The 22,463-nt window shown below is 43.3% G+C and overlaps 1 protein-coding gene across 17 annotated transcripts in view; it reads right to left on the minus strand.

Annotated features, from left to right (window-relative positions):
- The window catches only part of Ptprt (protein tyrosine phosphatase, receptor type, T), a 1,139,160-nt gene that overhangs the window by 169,445 nt on the left and 947,252 nt on the right, over positions 1–22,463 (minus strand). For all 17 annotated transcript variants that reach the window (NM_021464.5, NM_001291149.1, NM_001291151.1 and 14 more), the window contains one exon: positions 6,542–6,677. In NM_021464.5, coding sequence (NP_067439.1) covers positions 6,542–6,677 — 136 coding nt within the window. The remainder of the gene's footprint in view (positions 1–6,541; positions 6,678–22,463) is intronic.

Here is a 22,463-nt window from a genome sequence, read left to right on the forward strand (position 1 = left end):
CCACCTGGTCTAATATGAAAGCCAGGCAAGAAAAATTATAGAGGAGGCAATAATAATAGATAGCACTTTAATACAATGCAATCACTTATGTATCAGATATTAGTGTAAGACCATCACAGAAGAGGTGGCAGAGGGATTGTAAGACCCAAAGGAGGTAGATGACTTGATAGAAACAGAGGACACAGCAGGGCAGTTGCATGCATAAATGCTCAGCAGATGATATAGCATGTACAAGACCCATGACAGCTCAAGCCAGATATAATCTCAGCATAGAGGGAGGAGTGGGCACAAAGTCCAAGCCCTCTATGAGGAGATGTTGTAAGTTGATGGATGCTGGGAGGAAAATCAGTTTTGTTTTCTTTAAGGGTATATAGTCCCTGATGGGCTAACCTGTTCCAGTAGAAGACCACGTATGCAAGGGTATCTGAGGAGCATCAACCTTACTTGATGTGTTTGTTTTTTAAAGGGGATATAAAGTTGTGTGGGTAGGGAAGGTATGTTGGATGTGTGAACAGTGGAGGGAAGGGTGAATGTCATCAAATACATTGTGTGAAATTCTCAAGGAATGAAAAATGAAAGTTAAATGTAATAAAAAAAAGCTACTACTTAAACAGTAGAGTATTACTTATGTACCAGATACTATTGTAAGTAAATCATGTGGACTACTTCTTTGATCCTTACCATAGCCCTATGAAACATTGTTATCCTTATGTTACAGACAAGGAAAGTGAGGTTCAAAGAATCAACTTTCCCAGATTTACATAACTGGCAAGTAGTGTGGCAGGTGTTAGAGTCCTGGCCATCTTAGTTCAAGAGCCAATGTCACAAACCATTGGGCTACATTTTTTTTCCATGTTTGAATGATAAAGTCACAGAGAAGCCAGGCTTGTGAGTGGTTATTTTCAGGTATATGGAATTGTTTTCTGGCCTAAGTGGGTGACTAGTAAAGTACAAATGTCACGATATGAAAAGGAACATTGTCTCTGTCCTAAAGGCAAAGCCAAAAAGTCATCTGGAGAGAGATTTGTTCTAGATGAATGATCATAAGGGTCGTGTGAAGAGAAAGTTGGAGGGAAAAGGGACAGTGGTCTCTAAAGATAAAACAAGAGTCAAGATGAGATGTGGGGCACGTTCTTCACAATAATCATGGGATGGGAAATAAGGGAAATGTGAAAGAAGCTTAAGATACACAGTCATAGGTGTCTAAGTGTGTGCAAATGGAAACAGGCTTTCAAGCACCCAGACTTGGTATAAGCACAAATAGAAAGGGGGATGGGAGAGTTGTTTGCTGAGTATATGAGAAGCAGCTGTTCAGCACAGGGTAGGTCCAAGATGACAGATTTCATTCGTTGGTTTTGTTTGTTTCTCACCTCAATGACCCTTTCAAAATTATGGCACACAATTTTGCATCCCAATTTAATCTAGGGTAGATAATATTATTTAAGAGTTTGAAAAGAGTATGTATGAACTTCAATATCAGATGTACTCAGTTTGAGACACATTACTGTCACATAGTCATGTGACTTTGGGTAATTTCCTAACACTTTCTGTTTCAGTTGTATGACATACAGCACATGAGTGCGCACGCACATGCACACACACACACACACACACACACACACACACACACACACACACACACAAACTTACTCAATAACATGCCCAGGCTCTCTTAACTAGTCCAGTTTATCTCACTCTTTTGCTTATATTTAGGTTTTCTCATGGGCTACTTCTTTCTTCAGCACCAGGTTATGTGATAAACACCCAGAAGAAGACTTGAGCCGGCAATATGGGGAATGGGCTGCATGCAATGGATTGTCTGTCACTAGGAAGACAATGGGATTGTCAATGGGGTAGGAATGTGGGAAGACATTCCTAGGCCATCATACTTGGTAGTGATATTTAGAAGAACTTAGGGGTAGGGGTCAACATTTGACACTAATAAGACTCTTGTAGGTAAAGAAATATGTCATTGGGAGAATCATATCTCCAAAGCCTGAGTATAGCAAAATTAAGAGAGGGAAAGTGATATTTGAACCAAAGCTCCTGTTTCCTGCTCTATGATTCACTTGCTTTCTATTGGTCATTCAGGACTGGTGAAAATTAGCATCTTGGGCTCCGGAATCACAGTCTGGATTTATTTCTAAACATATCCCAGCACCTTGGCCAACTCATATAACCCCTTTGAGCTTCAGTTTCCAGTTTTAAGAACAAAACACGAGCAAAATAGAAGTGCCATCAGTTCTATGAGACACGATCATTAGAAGGGTGACAGTGACAATCCCAACACTCTGCAGTTTAAGTGGAATGAAGAAATTAGGTCAGTGTGTGAATGTCATTTGCAGCATTGCTGTTAGCACATTGATGATAGTTTTGGAATAAATTTGCTACAGTGTAAGGTGAATATTCCTGTTGGTGTAAAGCATTCTAATTCCGTACGTAGGTATAAAGAACAAGGTCTGAATAGTTCCTGTAAGACTTGGACATAACACAAAACAAACTCCATGTATTTGCTTTTGTTTTCTTTTTTTTTTTGGTGAGTTTTGGCTTAGTTTTGGCATGTTTTATCTTACTGTTTTGGTTTGCTGATTTTGATTTTTGTTTCTGTGGGGTTTTTGTTGTTGTTGTTGTTGTAAGTAAGCATGCCTTCAAGAATCTGCTTGAGTTTCTGCCCTGACTACCCTCAATGATAAACTGTAATCTGTAGACTGATATAAAGCTTTCTTTTTCTTAAGTTGCATTGGTTAGACTGTGTTTTGTTTTGTTTTTGTTTTGTTATTTTAATCACAACAACATAAAGGAAACTACAACAGATTCCATGCTCAGGTTCCAGGAAGAAAATCCCAAAGCAGCTTGACTCTGACCTTCATTAAACTTGTGCATGAAATGTTACTACCCAACAAACACTAATTTGTAGAGGTTCTTTATGGGAATGGCTAATGACTTGAGCTTTGTATCTTAGTTTGCATAAAGAATATCCAGTGCTCTATGGTATTAGGTAAGGAACAACCTAGGCAGCCTCGCAATCTCTTGCTTGCTCTTCTTTGGAGGAGACAGTCTAAGGACTCTAAAGGGAGAAAGTAAAGTGTAGGATGAACTCTGGACTGCATAGAGGTGTTAGCAATGAGGACTGATCATCATCAGGAGCTCAGGGGGAAAAAAGAAAGAGAAAGAAAGTGGTATGTGTTACTATGTAATAGCATGGTGTCTGTCTTAGATCATCCCTTCTGGAACAGTCTGGTAGATCCGGAAGCAAAAGAGAATAATTCACTAATGATAGAATAAAGGGTGGGTAGTTTTCAGCGAGCATAGCCAAAACCACATTGGAAATCAATTGTGTCAGAAGGGCTTAGGGTCCTCTTTTCATAATGCCCAGATTACATATGCTTATTATTATATTAGCATATTATAATGCACCACAATCAAAGAAGATCAGCCAAGAGTGATTCAAAAATAATTTGAAACTTTAACTTGAGCCTTTTGGAAACCATAAAAGAACTTACTTAAGCCTCCCATTGACAACAGTATTTGACTTTTAGCTCCAAAGAACCCTCTCTCCAGGATAAAACAAGGCCAAGGTAAGATCATAAAACATTTGTCACGTTTTATTGGCTTTTTCCTTCCTATTTTGCTTCCTTTCTTAAGTTATACAAATGTAAATTAATTTCTTCACTAAGTCCCCCTTTATATCCTTTGCACTTTAAATACATTCGCTGGCTAGTTCTGTTATCCAGGAACTTCCTAGCAAGGAGACAGAGAGGAGAGTGGCAAGTAAGCCTTCCAGTGGTAGTGAACCCCTGAAAGGGAGAATCTAGGGACAACTGTGTTTATGAAAACACAGCTGTGGCTATAGCCTTGAAAGACCTATGGTAGAATCAATTCAGGACTTAGAGACTGGAGGTGGTAGTGGGACTCCTGAGTTGGAGTGATTTGCTTATTATTCCAGGGTTCCTGTTCCTTAAAATGTCCCTCTTTCAGTGTGCTACAGGTAGCATTTTGGCTAGCAGCAGGCCAGTAGTGTACTAAATTGGCTAATGTTCCCATAGTGATGCATTGGGCTGGAGTCAGCAGAATCCCACAGAAGGACTGAGTTCACTGGGGCCTTCCTTGTCCTCCAGGCATCTCTAGTCATTGGGAAACTCTGTAGGTTAGTAGAAAGAAGCAAACCCAAGCTCAATTTCTTTATTTCCCTTTCCTGCCTTACCTTTCTTCCCTTCCTTTCTCTCCTCTTGCCCCTAAATCTCCTCTACTCTTCTTTACCCCCCCACCCTACTTCACCCATCTCTGAAATATTCTTTTCCACCAGCAGAAACATGTCCATATATGTAACATATGTAAGTACAGATCAGCAGCCCCAAGCTGTGCATTGCTATAGGGTCTGAAATTTGCTCGGGGGAAGGGTGTGAAATAGTGATCATGTGATACCTGTTGGTTGTGTCTGACAGTTTTCTAGACATGTGGGGCGATAAAGATACCCGGAAGAGGTTAAATCTACACGGAAGACTCGCTTTATATGTGCTCTTACCCGAGAAACAGAAAACCACTTCTTTCCTCCCTCCCAGAAAAAATCACACATTTCAAAAATAGCTGCTGAGAAGGAAGTGAAGGTTTTTTTTTTCCCCACAAGCTCACAGTCGATGGTGACGTAGGTTAAGCCAGGCTTTAGAAAGAGCAAAATTGGAAGTTCCTATCTGACTTACAAATCAGTGGCAAAGAATCAGAAAATTTCAGGTCTATCAAAGATATTCAACTCCATTAAATTGGCCACTTCTCCCATGTAGACAATCCCAGATTCACCTCTGCCTCTAACACACCAGCAAGGCTAAGAAACCTGTCAGTGATCTTATATGTGCAATATGCTTACCACTCCCAGAGAACTCAAAGCATATGCGCCACCTCAGATAATGGCAGCTGATTGATTAGTGGCTGGGACATACAGCATGGCCACGTTTTATCAGTGATGATGAGATAACAGTGAAGTGAACCCTCTGGAGTCTCTTTATCCCCAGTGATAACATAGCACCTTCCTTCCACTCGAGATTTTTTTTTCAGTGGGAAAATCGATAGCTGGTTGAGAATCCTAACTCTTAAGCTATTCCACTGGTTACTTTAGAAAAGAAATGATGGTTTTAGACAAATTATATTAACAAAAGGCCAAGTGCTAACAAGAAGATACCCTGGTGAGAAAGAAGACTGGCTGAATCAAAGCTTGAAAAAAGAGAGAGAGAGAGGGGGAAAGATGTACTCATGGCTACATAGCTGAGATGCCAGTGCCAGCATTGTTGCATCATCAGCTGGGAATGAGGACATTGGCTTTCAATTTTTATTTTCATTGGTACTCCTGTGACTCCTTGAGTAGAGTGTGGATTTGTCTTTGGGGGCATTTTTTTTCCTCTTGAGAACAAGTTTCAAAAGTGTCTTGCAACTTGAAGATGATAGAAATTCCCTGGTCCTACTCATTAGTGTGATCTGGTCCTCAACTCCATAGCTAACCAAACCCAGAGCTCTGGTCTCAGGGTATAATTAGAGACATGAAAATCACTACATTTGTTGTAGAAAGTTGGGACTCCAACAGCTGTTACTATAACATGGATGATGGCTTCTTAGCTTTGGCTGCAAAGTGGGAAGATGGAGGCTGTGATGGGAGTCTAAAAGCGAAACCAAGAAGACAGATATATATATATGGGAAGTAAGTGTGCCAATAGAGTTACAGGTAAAGGCTAAAGAGAGACTTTGCTCAGGAGACCCAGTTTTGAGGAATATACAATCATCCCTAATCATTATGCTAACTCACACTCATGGTTTCCTTTTTTTTTTTTTTTTTAATCTCTCTCCTCAATTCCTGTGTATTGTCTTCAATCCTGTGACTGAATTTTAAGCAGAAGATGAGTGTGGGAGTTTGAATCTTGGGAATAAAGGAAGTATTGGTACTTGTGCTCTTATTAACAATGTGATTTAAAATAAATATAAATACAACATATGAAAAACTGTATTAGTTGCCCATAGGAGTCTAAGAAAAAAATCCCAAGGAAAGAGAATACTAAGCAGTAACACTGAGTTGAGACAGTCGGGTGAGACATGGAGTATGAATAAGTAGGGAAGTCTCTGGAGTCTCACTCCTTCGCAGATGTTGAAGGCAGCGCAGGAGGCTGCTCTCCACTGGTGGATAGAGGGAAATGCAGGTGAGAAAGGTAGAGCATTACGTCCTTGTGTTCATCTGTGCTCCTGGAGTTCCCCAAACATCTCGAGGGCATCACCAGTCACACAGAGTAGTTAATTCCAAGAAGACTTATTTCATCATAACCAGACTCCGCAGCACAACCAGGGAACCATAAGAATCCCTGACCATCTTAGAAGCTGCTCTTCTCAAAGCCCCCTTGCCAAGGAGGCAACACATCTCTCTTAAACACTAGCACAGAGAAGTCCAGGGTTCTATCAGCAAAGCGCTACTGGACATAACTGATAGAGCAACAGCCTGGCCACATGGTGGTGCTGGGTCTTCTGGGGTCAGCAGGATCTTCTCGGCAGTGTTGAGACTCACCTCCTTTTGATGGTCAGCATCACCCCCAGGAGAATGATGATGAACATGAGGAGGCCAGCAATCACGCCAGCCATCTTCACCGTGTTGTCGACCTGCTTCTCCGGCTCCACAGTGTTAGAATTCTGAGTGGAAGCACCTTGCGGGGGGGGGGGAGGGAAAGGGAAGGAAGATGTTGAAAAGGCTCACATGTGATCAGGCAACAGTGACAGTGACAACAGTGTCTATTTATTAAAGCTAACCATGTGCCAGGCACTGTGCTGAGAGCTTCAGAGAGCTTCAGATATATTGCTCTATTTAATCCACATTGCAAGTTAATCCCCTAAAAGTTTGGGATTATTATGATGTCCTCTTAGAGAAGAAACTGACGTGCTATGCAATTAGAGTTTCCCAGGGTCCATACCTGCTGTGTGGGAGCATAAGATTTTATTCATTGTGCAGCTCTGCCATGAGAGCTCAAACCTTAGTCCACCATTTAATTCTTGGGTTCATGTTTCAGATCATGTAATGAAAATCATAGTTTTATGCTAAGATAACACAATTAAAAACCATTCTGTTCCAAGGGATCATCTTGTTTTATTCTTTTAGCAAATAGTAGAGGAAAAAAATGGTGGATTAAAGTGAATTGGCTTGGGTTCAGAAAACATGAATTTCAATTTTGGCAATTATGAAATACTACGTGCTAACTTGTTGACTCAATCTCTGGTAGTGGAAAGTGGGAACTGTCCACTTATAGTATCTGTAAGCCAGGATGGATGATTCAGGACTCTAACTTGCCCAGTCCTCACAAGCAGTTCCAAAGGCAGACACTAAGAAAAAAACTAAAGGACTTGCCAGAAGTCGCATGGGTGATGATATTAAGAGTTAGAACCCTGGGGTTTGAATAGAACAAATTTAGGCCTCAGTGATCAGAGACCTTGAATTCAGCTCCTAAAATCCCTAGTTTCTCAACCCCTCTCTTCTAAAAAACAAAACAAAACAAACAAACAAACAAAAAACCAACTGTTTCTCCATAGCAAAAGTAAGCAAGCAAAGAAAGGCTGAGCCCAGCCTTTTCTTGTGTTACTAAGGATGGAGGGCAATTTCCTGTTTCAGACATTCTGTAGAGTGGTCCATGGGTTACCAGCATCCTAGGGCAATTTTCTCCTGCTGTCTTTATTTCCCCATTAGAATCACATTTTTTTGTGAGGCAGCTTGAAGTCGGAAGCACCTTTTCCCAAACTCATCTCTACTTTTCTGCAACATCAGCACCAGTTCATCCTTCATCAGCCAATATACCTTCTGCAGCCTCCTGCGCCTCTGGCAGAGTTTCCTCTCTCCTCCAAATCCTGATAACACTTTATAACACTTTGCACACACCTCACGATATCTCTTAGCACAATGTACTGATATTATTAGTTGCCTGTTTTTACATCTGTCTTTTCCACTGGTCTGCAAGCTCCTCGGGGGTAGAATTATACCTCATTTATCTTTGTTCTCCATGTTAGCACGGATCCTGACTCATAATAGGGGCTCGCTAAATGTTTGTGGTTGTTTGGTGTTTGGCTAAAGGGATAATGTCTCTGCCCACACACATTTGTCCTCATGGAACCAAATTGAGTTTTCTCTTGCTTTTAGTCATGTTTCCATAGAACTCAGCTAAGCATTGAGTTGAAACGTTGCTTCTCACATTTTAAATCTCACACTCATGGCTGTTTAAAAAGCAGGCCTCCAGCTCACTGATAACTCTTCTGTTTTTTGCTTCTGAGTATAGAGCATATATTCTCTCCAGGCACTTTCCTCAAACTTTAGTTAACTTTGGTAAGTTGGTTTACATAGCAGAGTGTCTTTGGTGGGAATGGGAGGCCTTTGAGAGTAGGTGTGGTGTCCTTTACATTGCTGCAATGCCATTATCTAGCAAAGGACTCCTCTCACAGTCACTGTGATGACTGTGTATGACAGAAGGGCACAGGCCAGAACTATTTATTTATTCATGCAGTCATGCATATTTAGCTCCTGTGTGTCCAAGTGCTGGGGCCAAACTAAAGCCTCCTTCTCCTACAATTAGCAAAAATCCTTCTCCAAGTAGCTAACTGTAGGGGCAAAAATCCTTCTTCTACAAGTAGCTAATGGTAGGGGCAAAAATCCTTCTTCTACAAGTAGCTAATGGTGATATATTTATTCATTTTTTTCTACAAGATAAAGGCAACACCAACTCATCTAACCCCAGGGCTGTCTGAGAAGGTTCTGGTATTCTGCAGTCCAGTGATTTCCCAGTTCATGTTGGAATCACCAGCACATCATTAGCCAGGGCAGCCTGACATTACAGAGTGGGGGTAATTCTGAGTGACTCCTAAGTAGCCCCCATTTATGAGACTTAAGATATGATTTCTAATAAAAAGCTAGGCTATAATGTATTATGCCCAAAGGAAAGAGACACCCCAAATTCAAAGCTCCCCAATACTAAGAATCTTTATATTCGGATTTAGAGGAAAGGTTGGCTCTAAATCATTGAATCCATGGTATAAAGTTTACTTAGTGCCTGTTTTAAGGTCCTGTTCTAGAGGACAGTAGCTCTAGGCAGAGATTCCCTGAGAGCCTCTTCCTGTATATGATCCCTGTCATCACTTGGTCTATCAAGACTCACACCCCATTCCTTAGGTAAGTACTTGCAAACTTCCATTAGTGGTAGGCATCTGGAGATGTCATGGTGAGCAAAAGAGACACAGTCCTTGTCCTCATGGAGTTTGCAATCACTGGCATTTAACAATGAGGACAAGAAGTTAGTAATGACAAACTTTCAGCTTTGTTAAGGGTTTGGACAGAGAGGCGCATGACCGCCCAGAAAGAACAGAACAGGGAAGTAAGTCGCTCCTGGGAGGAAGGACCAGCAGGGCTGTAGCTAGACAACTGAAGCATAAAGAGGTAATAAAGCCAAGATCCTGGGTCAGGCTATGTGAGTGCCAAGGGGTCTGGTGTATGGCAGAAATGTAGTATTTAAGAGGTTAAAAAAGAATAAAGGGAAAAGGCTAAGAAAGAGGCTGGAGAGAGGAGCAGGAATGTTTACACATGACACTGTAGGCTACAAGTTTTGTTCTGTAGCCCAAGAAACACAGAGAGACATTTAAATTCTGTTTATAGGGTAACAATGTGTTCACATTTATGTCCCAGCATATTATCCCAGCTTCAATGGGGAGCCAAAGTGGCTTGGAGAAATGAGCTTGGAGACTACTATAGGCATCCAGATGGAAGATGATAGTCACAAAGACTCAGGAAACAGCAGTGGAAAAATGACAAGAGTGGTCACAGAGCTTTGGTTTGTATGACGTGGAAGATGAGAGTTGGATTAATGGGTTCTAGAAGCAGTACACAAAAGAAAAACTTTAGAGTGAATCTATGCTTGAGTTTGGAGTACTTTGGAATTGAATGTAGGTGGTTAGAGGTGTGAGTCTGGAGCTCCAGAGGGAAAGTCGGAGCTGTAGGTAAAAGGATTAATTTGTTATTATCCACAGATGGTACTTGGAGCCTGAGAGTTCATGAGATTACCCAGGAAGGGAAAACAAGTAAAAAGAGAAGCAGGCCTGGAAGAGAAACTTGAAGCTTGGTAGAGTCCAGGGAGTAGGTAGAGACAGACAAACTTGTATATAAAACATGAAAATCCAGAAAGGGAAAGAAAACATGGCTGGCCATAGAGTCCTAGATCCAATATAAGATAGGATTTCCAGAAGCAGAAAATGATCAGCTGTGCCAACCACTATTGGGGTAGGGTCAGGTACTATGCTCCAAGGTAAATGAAGGTCTTAGTTAAAGTACTAGGAAACCTCCCCTACAAGACCAAGATGTTGTTATAGAAGCCCCTTCAGTGGTGGCCATGACTAACTAGTGGTACACGCTTGAGGACCACAGAAGAGCATCCAGATTCCAGGTAGTCATGTGAAAATCGAGAGCCTGGTATTAGAAATGTTCAGTGAGTTTAACCAAAAGGCCTCAGAGCTGAAAGCCCAGACTGCATCTTGAGGCTATTAGGAGCAACTGGGCTTTTCTGCTCCATTCGGGCTTCATATACAACATGTACCTGCAGAAAATTCAACTTTCTCTTAAGCATTCTCTAAGAGATTTTGCGGTAGTAACTAAGGATTTGCTTTCTTATTTATAAAGGGATGGGGTTGGTAATTCAAAGGTGATAGACATGCAGAGAGTGATTCTGGACAAAAGATAAGATCCATGGAGATTCAAGAGGAAGAACCGAAGGATGGGACATGAGAAGTGCCAATGACACTTCTGTTGGGTCAGAGTTACATGCTTGGGGCTGACACTGTAGATGATTGGCGATCAGGATGAGAACTGAGATCAGAGTTACGGGGAAGCACATCTGGGCTAGCTTCTCACACAGCCACCAAGCAAGATAACCATCAATTTACAGGTGCCACTACTGAGGCTGGTAAATCAAAGGCTATCTATGTGACTGAGTGGCCCAGAAATCCAAAGGGGAGATTCAAAGGGGGCAGAACTGGAAATCCTGCAGAGAATTGCTTAGCATCAGTTTCAGTCCCTAATAGACTCAGTCTCTGACTCTGATGACTTCTGCCTTTTAGTCTGGCACTGGGAGGAATGCAAGGGATTTGGATGCATCTTCTTCATCCTTGGCTTCCACAAGACCCAGCAGGAACACAATCCAAGTGAATGAGAATTGGCATCAAGGCACCAGGTGGCAATTTATCCAATTAGATAAGCTTTAAGGCTCTCCTTGAGTCCCCTGTGTGATGTGGTCATCATAAACAATCTTGTGAACTCAGCTTACTAATTCAGCTGTCTCCAACACGAGGCTACAGGACTGACCTTGTACCCTAGCCAGCTGCTACCTCTGTGCCCCGAGTACTCTCAAAGGCTACATTAGTTTTCTCAAAGCAGCAGTCGCTCGTTTTTTCCCTCTACTCTTTCCTCAAAGCTATGATGACTTTGAGTCTTAGCCCCTCCTAGCTTTAGTGCCCAATCCACACATGACCTTCTGTTTTCTGTCTGTTCTTGACTCTGGAAACATCAGATACAGTGCTTAGCATCTTGGAAACTACTCCCCACCCTCCATTTGACCTCCCTATGTGAGTCCAGGGGCCATGTTTGTCTCTCTCTCACAATGTTACCAAGCATCTATCTCATTCTGATTTTCCCCAGGGATTTCTATGACCTTTGTTGGCAAGGGAAGAGCTGGTCTATGCTACTCTGTACTCTTCTGAACTCACTGGCAAATTTTGTCTAGCTGTACATTCAACCACAGGAGAGAGCTCTCTAGGGAGAAGATGAACCAAGAGACTTGATACTTCGAAAGTGATTCAACAATCAGGATACCAAGCATCACCTGGGAGCTTATTAAAAGTCCAGACTTACAGAATCTACCCTAGGCCTGTGGAAACAGCAGCTCCATTGTAACAGAGCCCCTGTGTGCATTAAGTGCATGGCAAAATACACATTACACCGACCTGGAAATTAGTCAGAATAAGAACTCTTCTGTCTAGAGATTCTATTCTGAGGAGATCCAGTTCTTGCTGTCTGGTCACTAACAGGCCATTGTAGAAGATAGAACCCCCTGCTTGGTCTCTTTAATTCAAGAGGTCAAAAGCAGGGAAGTGACTGAATCGATCAGGGAGCCCCAAGAACTATCCACTGGAGCCTAACACTCTGCTTCTCTCATTCAGATTTTAACCAGGGATTCCTTACCAAACAAGGGCAGTACTCCATCATGAAGCAGTGACTGTATGAAAACGATCATCATTCCCAAGTGCCACCGAAGAGGTAGACTTTTCCTTGTTTACTGGCTCCTACTTTCCTACCTGTTCTGACTTCCTCAAAGCCTAGATGTTTAACAAAGCCCTCTCATGTTAAAACCCAGCATTCTCCTTAGACCCTGACCACCCTTTTACGATGGCTTCCCCATCTTAATTTGGGTGTACCTTAACCTCAGTGGTATCCATAATCTTGGTGATGTGTGCCCTTCTTTTAGTTCTGGAACTTCTATTCACTCTATTCTCCTCCCTGTCCTGCCTCTTCTCAAGTTACCAACAGGGCAGAAAGCATGTCACCAACAGTAGAAGGTGCTTTCCAGGGACATGTTGTACACATTATCAAGTAGAGGGGACTACATGACCTTTGTGCCTCATTTGATGTTAAAATGCTCTGGTTTTATGATACTGGGTCAAAGCAATGAGCCTCAAACAGAAATCCTCGACTTTCTATTTACATGTAACTGTTAACTAGTTGGGTGACCTTGGCCAAATCAATGAAACACAATATAATATAATATCCTCATTTGTAAAAACTGAGAGAAAATGTCAAAGTCACAAAGATTTTTCTCAGGATCAGGTATAGTCCTGGAGGTGAAGTTGCTTGACAAACTTTAAGGACCACACCCATTCGGTGTCCTGATGTTACAATTTGAGAACTAGTTTCAGAATGTCTGTAAGCTTTGGGAACCAGAGACTGGAGTCGCTAGCCTTGGAGTCAGCTACCTGGCTTTATCCAAGTCCTTAGAATCCAGCCAAGCAGAGTCCCCATCCCTGGAGTGATACACTTGACTCTGCTCATATAGGGAGGGCCCTTACCAGGCGTACATCTGGATGACTTAATGGCAGCAATAACATAATTTGGCAACAAGGGATTAATGATTCACTCTCAAAGCACTCACGCTGGCGTCAGGCCCAATTTCGTAGCTGTACTTCAGAGAATTTTCCCTGTAAGGGTAGGCAGCAAAAATAGAAGTCACAGATGAAGAACGTCTAATTGCAATTGATAAAATCCGAGTAAATCCCAGTGGCTGCATAAGCCATGCTCGTGATCCTTGCTGACGGTAAAGAAAGGAGGCTGGCTCCTGGGGATACAGTACCTAAAAGCTGCGCTCTTTAAAACACACAGTGGCCTCTCAGCTATCCAAGGGCATCTTCTCCCCAGTGTGGCTTATCTCAGGCAAATCTCACTGCGCTGGCAGTTTACCCCTGTCTACTTAATGACTTCTTTTGTTGAAGAGTTTCTCTGTCTTTACTTGGGCTTTGTGTGTATCTGGCACCCAGCAGCGAAAACCTTTGAAACCCTGACTCTGAGCTGCTACCTCTATGCCAAAGAAGGTTTTACGCATAGCAGGCATCTCTGATTATGGATGTTTTGCCAAGTGGAGACAACAGGGAACAGATAAGGAAGCTGGGTAACTTCCCGGCTCTGCTAAAGTCAGGTATGCGCTATAGATTTCGCTTGAGTTGGCTGGAAGCGAATTCTCTAAAGGATAGGGTATTTTAAGATGGAATTGAAGTCCAAGATAGGAAACAACTTTGTAGGGGAGCATCTGGCTACTTCATTAGATTCAAGCCTCTAGACTTTACAAATTGCATCCCAAAGCATTCAAAGTATTTGTAATTGTGATCATGAACTACTTTGGCAGCCTTTGAGGGTAGAAATTGTAGTGAACAGGAGGGGAGCGAGAAGCCTGGGGAGAAACAAATGCTATTGCTGGCTTTTTTTTTTTTTTATGAAAAAGATGTGTATTTCAGATATATTTCTTTTTTTGCTAGTGAGTGTGATGTTGATACGAGAAAAAAAAATATAGACCAGATGATTAAGTCAGGTTCCCCAGCCCTTACTACTCATAAAAGGGGAGGGGTGATGCTTAGAAACCAGTACAGGCTCTATCTACATCAGTCAGCAGCCAACCAGGAAAAGGGAAACAATCCTAAGCCTTTTAAAGGGAGCAAAAGCACTCAGGATCAGAAGACCCTGGTGAGTAGAGGATTATCAGGATGCTACTAACCACTGACACAGGAGAGATACAAAGCAGATAAGCCAGAGGCCAGAGGGCAAGTTTGCATTGCAAGGGCTAGAACTGCAGGAGACCTTTGGGGGAGTTAGAGCCATGGGGCAGACACAAACATGGACAAAGGAGGAGCTGAAACTAACTGAGGGGGCTTATCCTTGCCTTTCACTCTTTCAACTCTAACTGAGGTCTTCTATTGGATAAACCCAGAAGTCACTGGCATGGTGGCCTGGGTGAGGAGGCATGCAGGGCTAGCTGTGTGTCCGAGCAGAACATGACAACGTAGAAGGACAGATCAGATGGGCAAAGGGGCAACATGGGCTTCCTATAAACATCCCAGACTCTACTCTTTGCAGCTTTTGAGAGGTATCTGGAGAACATCCCATCTTGTATTTTGATTTCAGCAATGTCAGGGCTGTGGTGGAGAGATTGTGGTTGGCTTGTATGGCAGCTACATGCTAAGCTGGGGCTTCACAGAAGATGGCAATGGAAGAGTCGAGAGGAGCAGGATTCAAGAGCACATGTAAAACACTAATATACTTATCTATAAGCTGTAGGACAGAGCTTCAACTACAACCATGTTTTAAGCCTGTTACCTATAATTCCCCCTTTTAATCCTTACTGAAACAGTATGGAGCAGGTTCTGCTACCATAGTCTTCTCAAAGATGCCGAAGCTCAACGGGGATCGATAAGAGCTGCTGGCAGCAGTACCCACAAAACCTGCAAGTCTGATGCCAGATTCCTTCTCATTAAACTGCTGTGCTATTCTGCCGCCTCTCGCCTAAATGGGGGGAGAGGAGGAGGTTGCTCAGCGCAAGACTGGTTGTTTTCCCTCAGATACCTAGAAGATAGAAGGAGACTCCTCGTATTAAGGAGATCAAGAATCCTATCTCAATGAGCTGGATAAAACCATCTTTACCTAAATACCTGCCATGGGTATTTATATCTGTCCCTGCTGGGTCTGCCACCTGCTCTACCAAGCAATTCCATTTCATACCTGCCTTTGCTGGAAGCTCCTCTCTGTGTGCCCTCCAGCCAGCACACCTTATTCTAATATCTAAGGGATTGATGAACATGTCATGTGAATCTTGTTATATGAGCTAAATTATACAGGCTTTGCTCAAGTGATATTTAAACTTGACCTTTTCAACTTAACTTCTTTTACTCTTTTCACTTCCCTTGTACATCAACCGCCATTTCAAAGTCCCTAATACTCTGAGTTTAGTTTTAATATTAATCTCTGGGCTTTCCTGCCAAGACCTTTCTTGATATTTAGCAACCAAAGCGCCTCATATTAATTCCACAGAGAGACATGTTCTGTTCAAGTTTAGGTGAGCACTTTCTGTGGTGTTTCCAACACCCTTTCTTCGAGGTTGCTGTCTAATTTTATTTTAATTGCTGACTTCTTTTCCCACGTCACAGAACATAACCTCATGATGTGGACCGGGTTGATAATGGAGGACTTAAGGATTTTGCCATGCTCCTTTCAAGTGACATCATCTAGGATGTTTTGCAAGTAATAAATAAATTGCCCCGATTCATCATATAACAGTAATTGCATTTAGCCAAGACTTAACTCGGAGTCAATGTTAAGTAGCCAGAAGACACCACAGAGACATGGGTTTTTCACAGACCGCTCTACTGTTGCTGTAGAAAGTAATTTAATAAGTCCTGAGTTAAGTGTAAAGAAGATACACACTTCTAATATCCCACACTCCCTCAACATTACCTAGCCAGTCCTAAGAGGTTAGAAGTGACTTCATCATAGCCTATACAACTAAATCTGCTAAATATTGCTGACAGAGGTGCCCTCATTTTCCATCTTAAATGGAGGTTAGCACCGTGTGAGATGAGAATCACTTTAATTGATTGTTTGAAAGCCCTTTGGCCACTCGAATAAATCATTCCCCTGGTGCTGATTCTGCTTCATCCCATGGATCTCCTGACTCTGTGTTTCTAGGTGGACTTGGTTTTGCATAATGAATATTCTGTATAGGTCAAATTCTAACTTGGTTGTAAGGGGCTCTGTGAGATGGCACAATGAGGTTCTTACAGAAATGCCCTTCTGGGTACAAGAAACTGCCTTTACCACAAAATACTTTTCATCTATTAAAATTTATCACCTGACTTACTCAAAAGTAGTTATATGCAACAGACTCTATACACAGGCATGATTGACATACCCCTAGAAGACAGAGCAAGGGCTTGAGCTACCTTTTTATCTCCTGGTGACTTCAACTGTTTTTTTGTGCACTGGAGAGGTCTAGCCTATGTGCACTGCCAGGGCCCAGGGACAAATTTAGAGAAAAGACTTATCTGCTTTCAGAACAAGACTGTAAGCTAAGCTAAAGTTGGGGACAAAAGTTGTCTCCAAACTTAGGAAGAAGATGCACTTTGTAAACTGAGCTCAGAAGGGTCAAACCATAGTCAAGGTTAACAACCAGGATGTAATGAGGTGGGGCCAAATCTAAAGCAGGGGTCAGGCATTAGCCTTTGGCTTACATTTAGGCTCTGGCAGTCTATATTCATAGAGAGGGATCAAACCAGGTCTAGAGTTGGGCTTTGACTTGGATCAGAAACACAATTTACACCAGGACAATTAAACTACCTTCAAATGCATTACACTCATTAGCACCAATTCAACACTAAGCCCCAGAGGGGCGATCCTGGACATTCCCTGGATATGGCCTAACCTGGGAGATGCTGCAGTTATAGCAATGGTAGTAGTTACTCTGAGGTGCTGAGGATGAGGGTTAATGCAGAAACCATCCTGCCATCATGCAGCTTGCTTCTTATTGGAAAAGGAACTTGTAAACTGAAAAGGTCTCACACACAGGATGCTCACACAGAGATATACCCAGGTAGAGTGCATGTACAGTTCTGACTACGTAAAACTAGACTAGGTACTTGATTTCCACATGTCAGTGGTCTGACACACATGGCAGGCATCCCTGCCACCATCCAACAGCCCCCTCTCACCTATCTCCACACTGGTGTCCTCTGATCCTACAAGGCCTTTTCCACGGATGAAGATGGAGAATTTGAGCTAGTGCTACACCAACAGAATTGCCTCTTGCTTGCAGAGATCTGTGTATCAAGCCTGGAACTCAGGGCGTGGGGGGGGGGCTGTCAGGGGACTAAGCCACTTGGCTGTCACCAACAGAAATACCCACAGCCTGCACTGGGGACTAAGAATTTAGTGTGAGGAACAGAGGTAGGAGAGAACACATACTCCTTAGGATGCCCCACAGCAAAGCAGTAGTCCCTTTGGACTTTTCCAGGCAGCTGCTATGAAAGACCACATGGCCCTGGTGAGCTGGTTATAATTCTTGCTGTAAATGTGAGCCCAGGCTCAGGCAACTGTGCAGCAAGCAAAGCCCTCCTAGAAGCAGCATATGACAGAATACAAAAGCCAGGCAGGGATGGTGCCGAGGGCTTCTAACTCAGGACACAGAGAGAGGGTGACATAAGCCTTGTCTGTAAAGGCTGAGGCAGGGGAGGGCCAACAGCGAATCTTATGACTAATAACACATGGAAGGCAAAGCTACATCAGAAAGGTAAGGCCATGGAGGAGAGACTAGTTTAGAAGAAATATATAGTATTACAAATGAAGGTACACCGTGGGAGAGATATGTAGGTCAGAGACTGTCTGAGAGATTGATACTGTGGTTTCTGAGAGGCCTTTCCACTGGAAAGGCATCACACTTGAGGTTCAGCCACAGACTACCGCCCCCAAGCTCAAGTTCACTGTGTTGGCAAGCGTTCGAATTCCCAAGGCCTTGTTAACAACGACTGCCATTGGAGTGGTTTAAACTGACAGATGTGGATTCTGACATTTGCAGAGACTAAAAGTCCAAAATGAACATGCCACCAAGGCCACCTGTCCCTGAAACCAGAAGAGCTCATCTCTCCTCAGCTCCTGCTAGTCTTCAGTTCTGGCATTTTGTGCCTTGAAGATGCACTATTCCAGCCTCTGCCAGTGTTTGTCATACTGCTTTGCCTGCGTGTGTGTGTGTGTGTGTGTGTGTGTGTGTGTGTGTGTGTGTGTGTGTGTGTCTTCATACGATGCTCTTCTCTTCTGACATACTGGCTTAAGGCCCACTTTCTTATTTTGCTTTAACTAATCACATCTGTGGGGACTTTATGAATAAATTTATGTTCACAGTTACTCGGGGTTGCCACTTCAACATATCTGTTGAGAGACAAAATTTGACATACAACTTAGTTGAGTCATGATGTTACAAGCAGCCCAGGAAGGGATAAAGACAGGATGAGGATCTTAGAAATTCACTAAGCAAAGGGTAAACAATGCCTGAGGTCATGGCCCACAGACAGCATGCTAGAAAAGAGAGTTTCTTGCTCAGACAAAGTCTGAACTGAACGTAGGCCTTTGGGAAGGACATGTCCTGGCTTTCTGTCTGAATAACATAGCAGGGAGCACTGGGGACTGAGGCTCCCCGAGGCTCTTATTCAAAAACAAGTTCAGCTTTTTTCTAAACAACTCCAGATAAATTGATCCCTCAAGGGATGAGTGTGTTACCTGACTCAGAGGGGGCAGAATGCGGGAAAGGAGACAAAGATCTGCCCAGCTGGGGCAGCTTAGTCCAAATCATGCCTCTACAACATGCAGTTTTGAGTGGGTTATCAGGGGGCCAGGAAAAGAGGGAAGGTACCTGGAAGGGAGGGAGAAATCTATGGTGGGGATTAGAGGAAGTGTGGGCAGGATCAGAGAGGAGCTGGAAAACATGCAGCGTGGAATTCAGATTAGCTCAACTAAGGCAAGCGAGGGTAATAAACCAGCAAGGAGCAGGGCAGCGATTGTTGAGATTGCAGCCAAATCTACCAGGAATGTGTTTGCTTTTTTTCTAGCCTTTACATCGTGGCTTTTTTTTTTTTTTTTTTTCTGAATGGAAACACTGAATCAGTTCATATCGGACTAACATAGATCCATCACCTTCCTCAAAGGTTGGGTGGGACTATAACTCCTCTCCTAGTAGAGATGGTGGGCTGAGGAGAGTAGAGTATGCTGGTCATGCTGACGTATCATGTCTCTCTCATGATCCTGTTCATATCTGACTTTTTCTGTGCCAGCCCCATGCAAAGCCAGGGCAGACATTAGTTTCAGCAGGCCCAGGCCCAGCACATTTGGTAGAAGGGGCCAGGTAGAGTTCCTAGTAGGCTGGAAAACCAGTGTCCACTCACAATAGCCCTCACAAAATTGGAAAAAGACACATTAGGGATGCTATCTAAGACATCACTGTACAGAGGAAGAAGGAAAGACAGGAGGACAGACACAGTGCAATGTGCCTCATGCATGCTCTAACAGTATTAACCTCTTACCAAACCACCTGCATAGTTGCTGGGAAGGGGGAAAGGTTGACAAAACCCAAGCAGATTCAAGACAAGCTGATGCTATGGGTGAGTGCCAAGTTCAGTAGAGCCCTTCCTCCTGGCTAAAGGCAGCTGGCTATTGCCTGTAGCTTCAGCATGAGACAGTAGGCTTTTTCAGAGCTCCTTCATGTTAGCAAGCTAGACCACAGAAGGGAGACATCCCAGCAAAGGAAGGCAGGAGGTGAGAAAGGCAAGTGCTCATGTGATCAGATAAATAACATAAAGGAGGAACCTGGAGGGATGGATGAAGACGGCAGAAGCAGGCTGGCTATCCTGCAGCACAATGGAAGCTTCCGGCAGGTGTTAATCAGGACAAAACTCTTCTATTTGAAGGACCGCTTTTATCTAAAGGATCACTTGGGCATCAGTGGGGAGGACACACCGGAAGAGGAGAAATGTGAAGACAGCCCTACCAACTAGGAAGCTGTAGCACTAATGAGTAAGACTTCAGTAGTCTCGGACATGAGCACTGCAGAGAAGGAAGAGGGAGTGATTCTGGAGGCAGAATCAGCCAGATGTGATGGCAGATTACATAGCAAAGATGGGGAAGGAGAGAGGAGACGGATAACACTGGGTTTCTGAATATGAGTTTGGTGGCAGTTTGAATTCAAGACGGTGGCTTGACTTCTTCTTGGCCTAAAGGGAATAAATATCCCAGGAGTGAAAGTGGGAGCTATGAAAACCTCAGCCACAGAGGTTCCCCAACTAACGGCCATTTGGAAGGCAGAATACGCATTTGGGTGCTACTGGGTAGAACTCTTTACAGAATGTGAGTTGACTCATCTGGACAAAATATACTGACTCAGTTGAGAGGCTGGTAACAGAGAATAACAGCCAGAATGATGGGCCAACGGCCTTGTGTCTTGCCATACTTTGAATGGACCATGGATACAGACAGTTATCTGGTTCAAGTTCTGTAGTAGCCCTTTCTATATAGAATCAGCCTGTAGTCACATGAGTGACCTGAGGGCAGAGCTATAAGAGGTCCTGTGTATCTGCCATCCCTGACCTGCTACTGAGATCTCTGCCTTTAAACTGCAGGCATGGCCCAGGTTTATCCCGTGACCAACTAAGAACCCATCTGAATGGAGGGGTGTGAGACTGAAGGGATCTTAGTATTATATCCCCTTAGCACTTTGTCCTCACCTCTTGCTCTGGGTTGTCACAGAAGCTGAGCTTGGTATAACATTGGACCCAGCATTTAAGCTAGATAACAGTTTCATTATGTGCCTGGATTTATAGATTCTGATTGGCTCTTCAGAGGCTTCTAGTCCGAGGCCCTGATGGTGAGCATCGACCTTCCTTTTTTTCACTTGTTGCAGAGATGATAGCTGTTGTCTGGCCACTGGATAGCTTGACTCTTTGCCTGGCTCTTTCTGCGTCTCTGTTTCTTTATCTATAAAATGGGTTTAGGTTTTAATAACACCAAGATGCGCCTAAGGTAATGATCATCTTCCTTCTCTCTTTACAGCAGTCAATGTTGACATTTCTGTTCTGCTGATAAAGAAATAGATCAACCACTCTGAAATCACGTGGCTTTTCATGCGGCACAGTCCTAAGTCACTCTGCTATGGCATCTTCCAGTGCTTGGCTCATCCTAGGTACTTACTAAAGTTGGCTATGGGCAGGCAGTGTGACAAATAAACATGAAGATGGCCTAGAGAGACCTGGGTTTGAATTCTGGTGCCATCCTTTCCAAATTCTGTGATTTTTTTTTCCAGCTGCCTACACTTTAGAGGTCTGATCTGTAAAATCAGAAAATCACTTGACTTGGTAGAGATTTAGGGAATTTTACATGTGCTAAAAAAGCAAAACACTGAGGATTTTCCTATAACATGTAGGAAGCATGGGACATCCATTATTCATTTTACTCTTCTTCTTATCACACTGTCAGACTTCCTTGATATCATCTGCCCCTAAAACTGCTACTTCTCTGTGGCCTGTCTTCAAGGCTGAGATTGCCCCAGAGCCTGCCCCTCCTCTCCCCACCAAACCTCACCAAGAGTGGTGAGTGTTCAGCTTACAGCTTCACCCAGCTCTGCTTCTAGCCGCTACACTCACACCATCTGTTTACTGCCACCAGAGCCACAAGCTCCATGGGGGAGCTGTCATGCCTTCCGGGCTCCCGAGGCTGTGGGGTCTAGTCAGTGACTCTGGGAGGTTGCTGATCTGTCTCCTTGTCCTCTTTCTGCCCACATAGACTTGTGCTGAAGCCCGCAGTTCTCTGTATCTGGGTTTAGGATGTTCATGAAATATCATTCCAAGGAATGCAGCTGAGCCTCCCAGTGAGTATTATTAGAACCTGAATCTTGTCACATAGCAAGGCCCCAATTAAGGAACAATAGTAATAGCCTTAGCATGAGATACACACACACACACACAAAAACAAAAACAAAAAAAACAAATGAAGCCTACAAGAGGTCTAACCAGTACCCTACCAGCCTTGAAGCTTGGCTAGGATTACACCCGTTTCTCTAGCCAGGCTGGAATTCATCTGCTTGACTTCATAAGTGAGGAATCTGGACTGCATAAAAGTTTGGGTGCTTTTATCAAGGTCCCCAGTTTTAACAAATACATTCTGGGCTTCAGAAGAAGGCTTGGGCTAAAGTCCTTCTTGTGGAAAAATTAACAACAGGCAATGAACATGGCCAAGGCAGCCAGAGCAAAGTGTTATCAGGGATCACCTTTAATTCATTCATGCTGGCCTATGGCTGGACACGGCCCATGTTCCATTAGGTCTAGAGGCAGAGAGGCCTGGC

This window comes from Mus musculus, chromosome 2, assembly GCF_000001635.26.
Source record: "Mus musculus strain C57BL/6J chromosome 2, GRCm38.p6 C57BL/6J".
In the NCBI taxonomy this organism is placed as follows: Eukaryota; Metazoa; Chordata; class Mammalia; order Rodentia; family Muridae; genus Mus; species Mus musculus.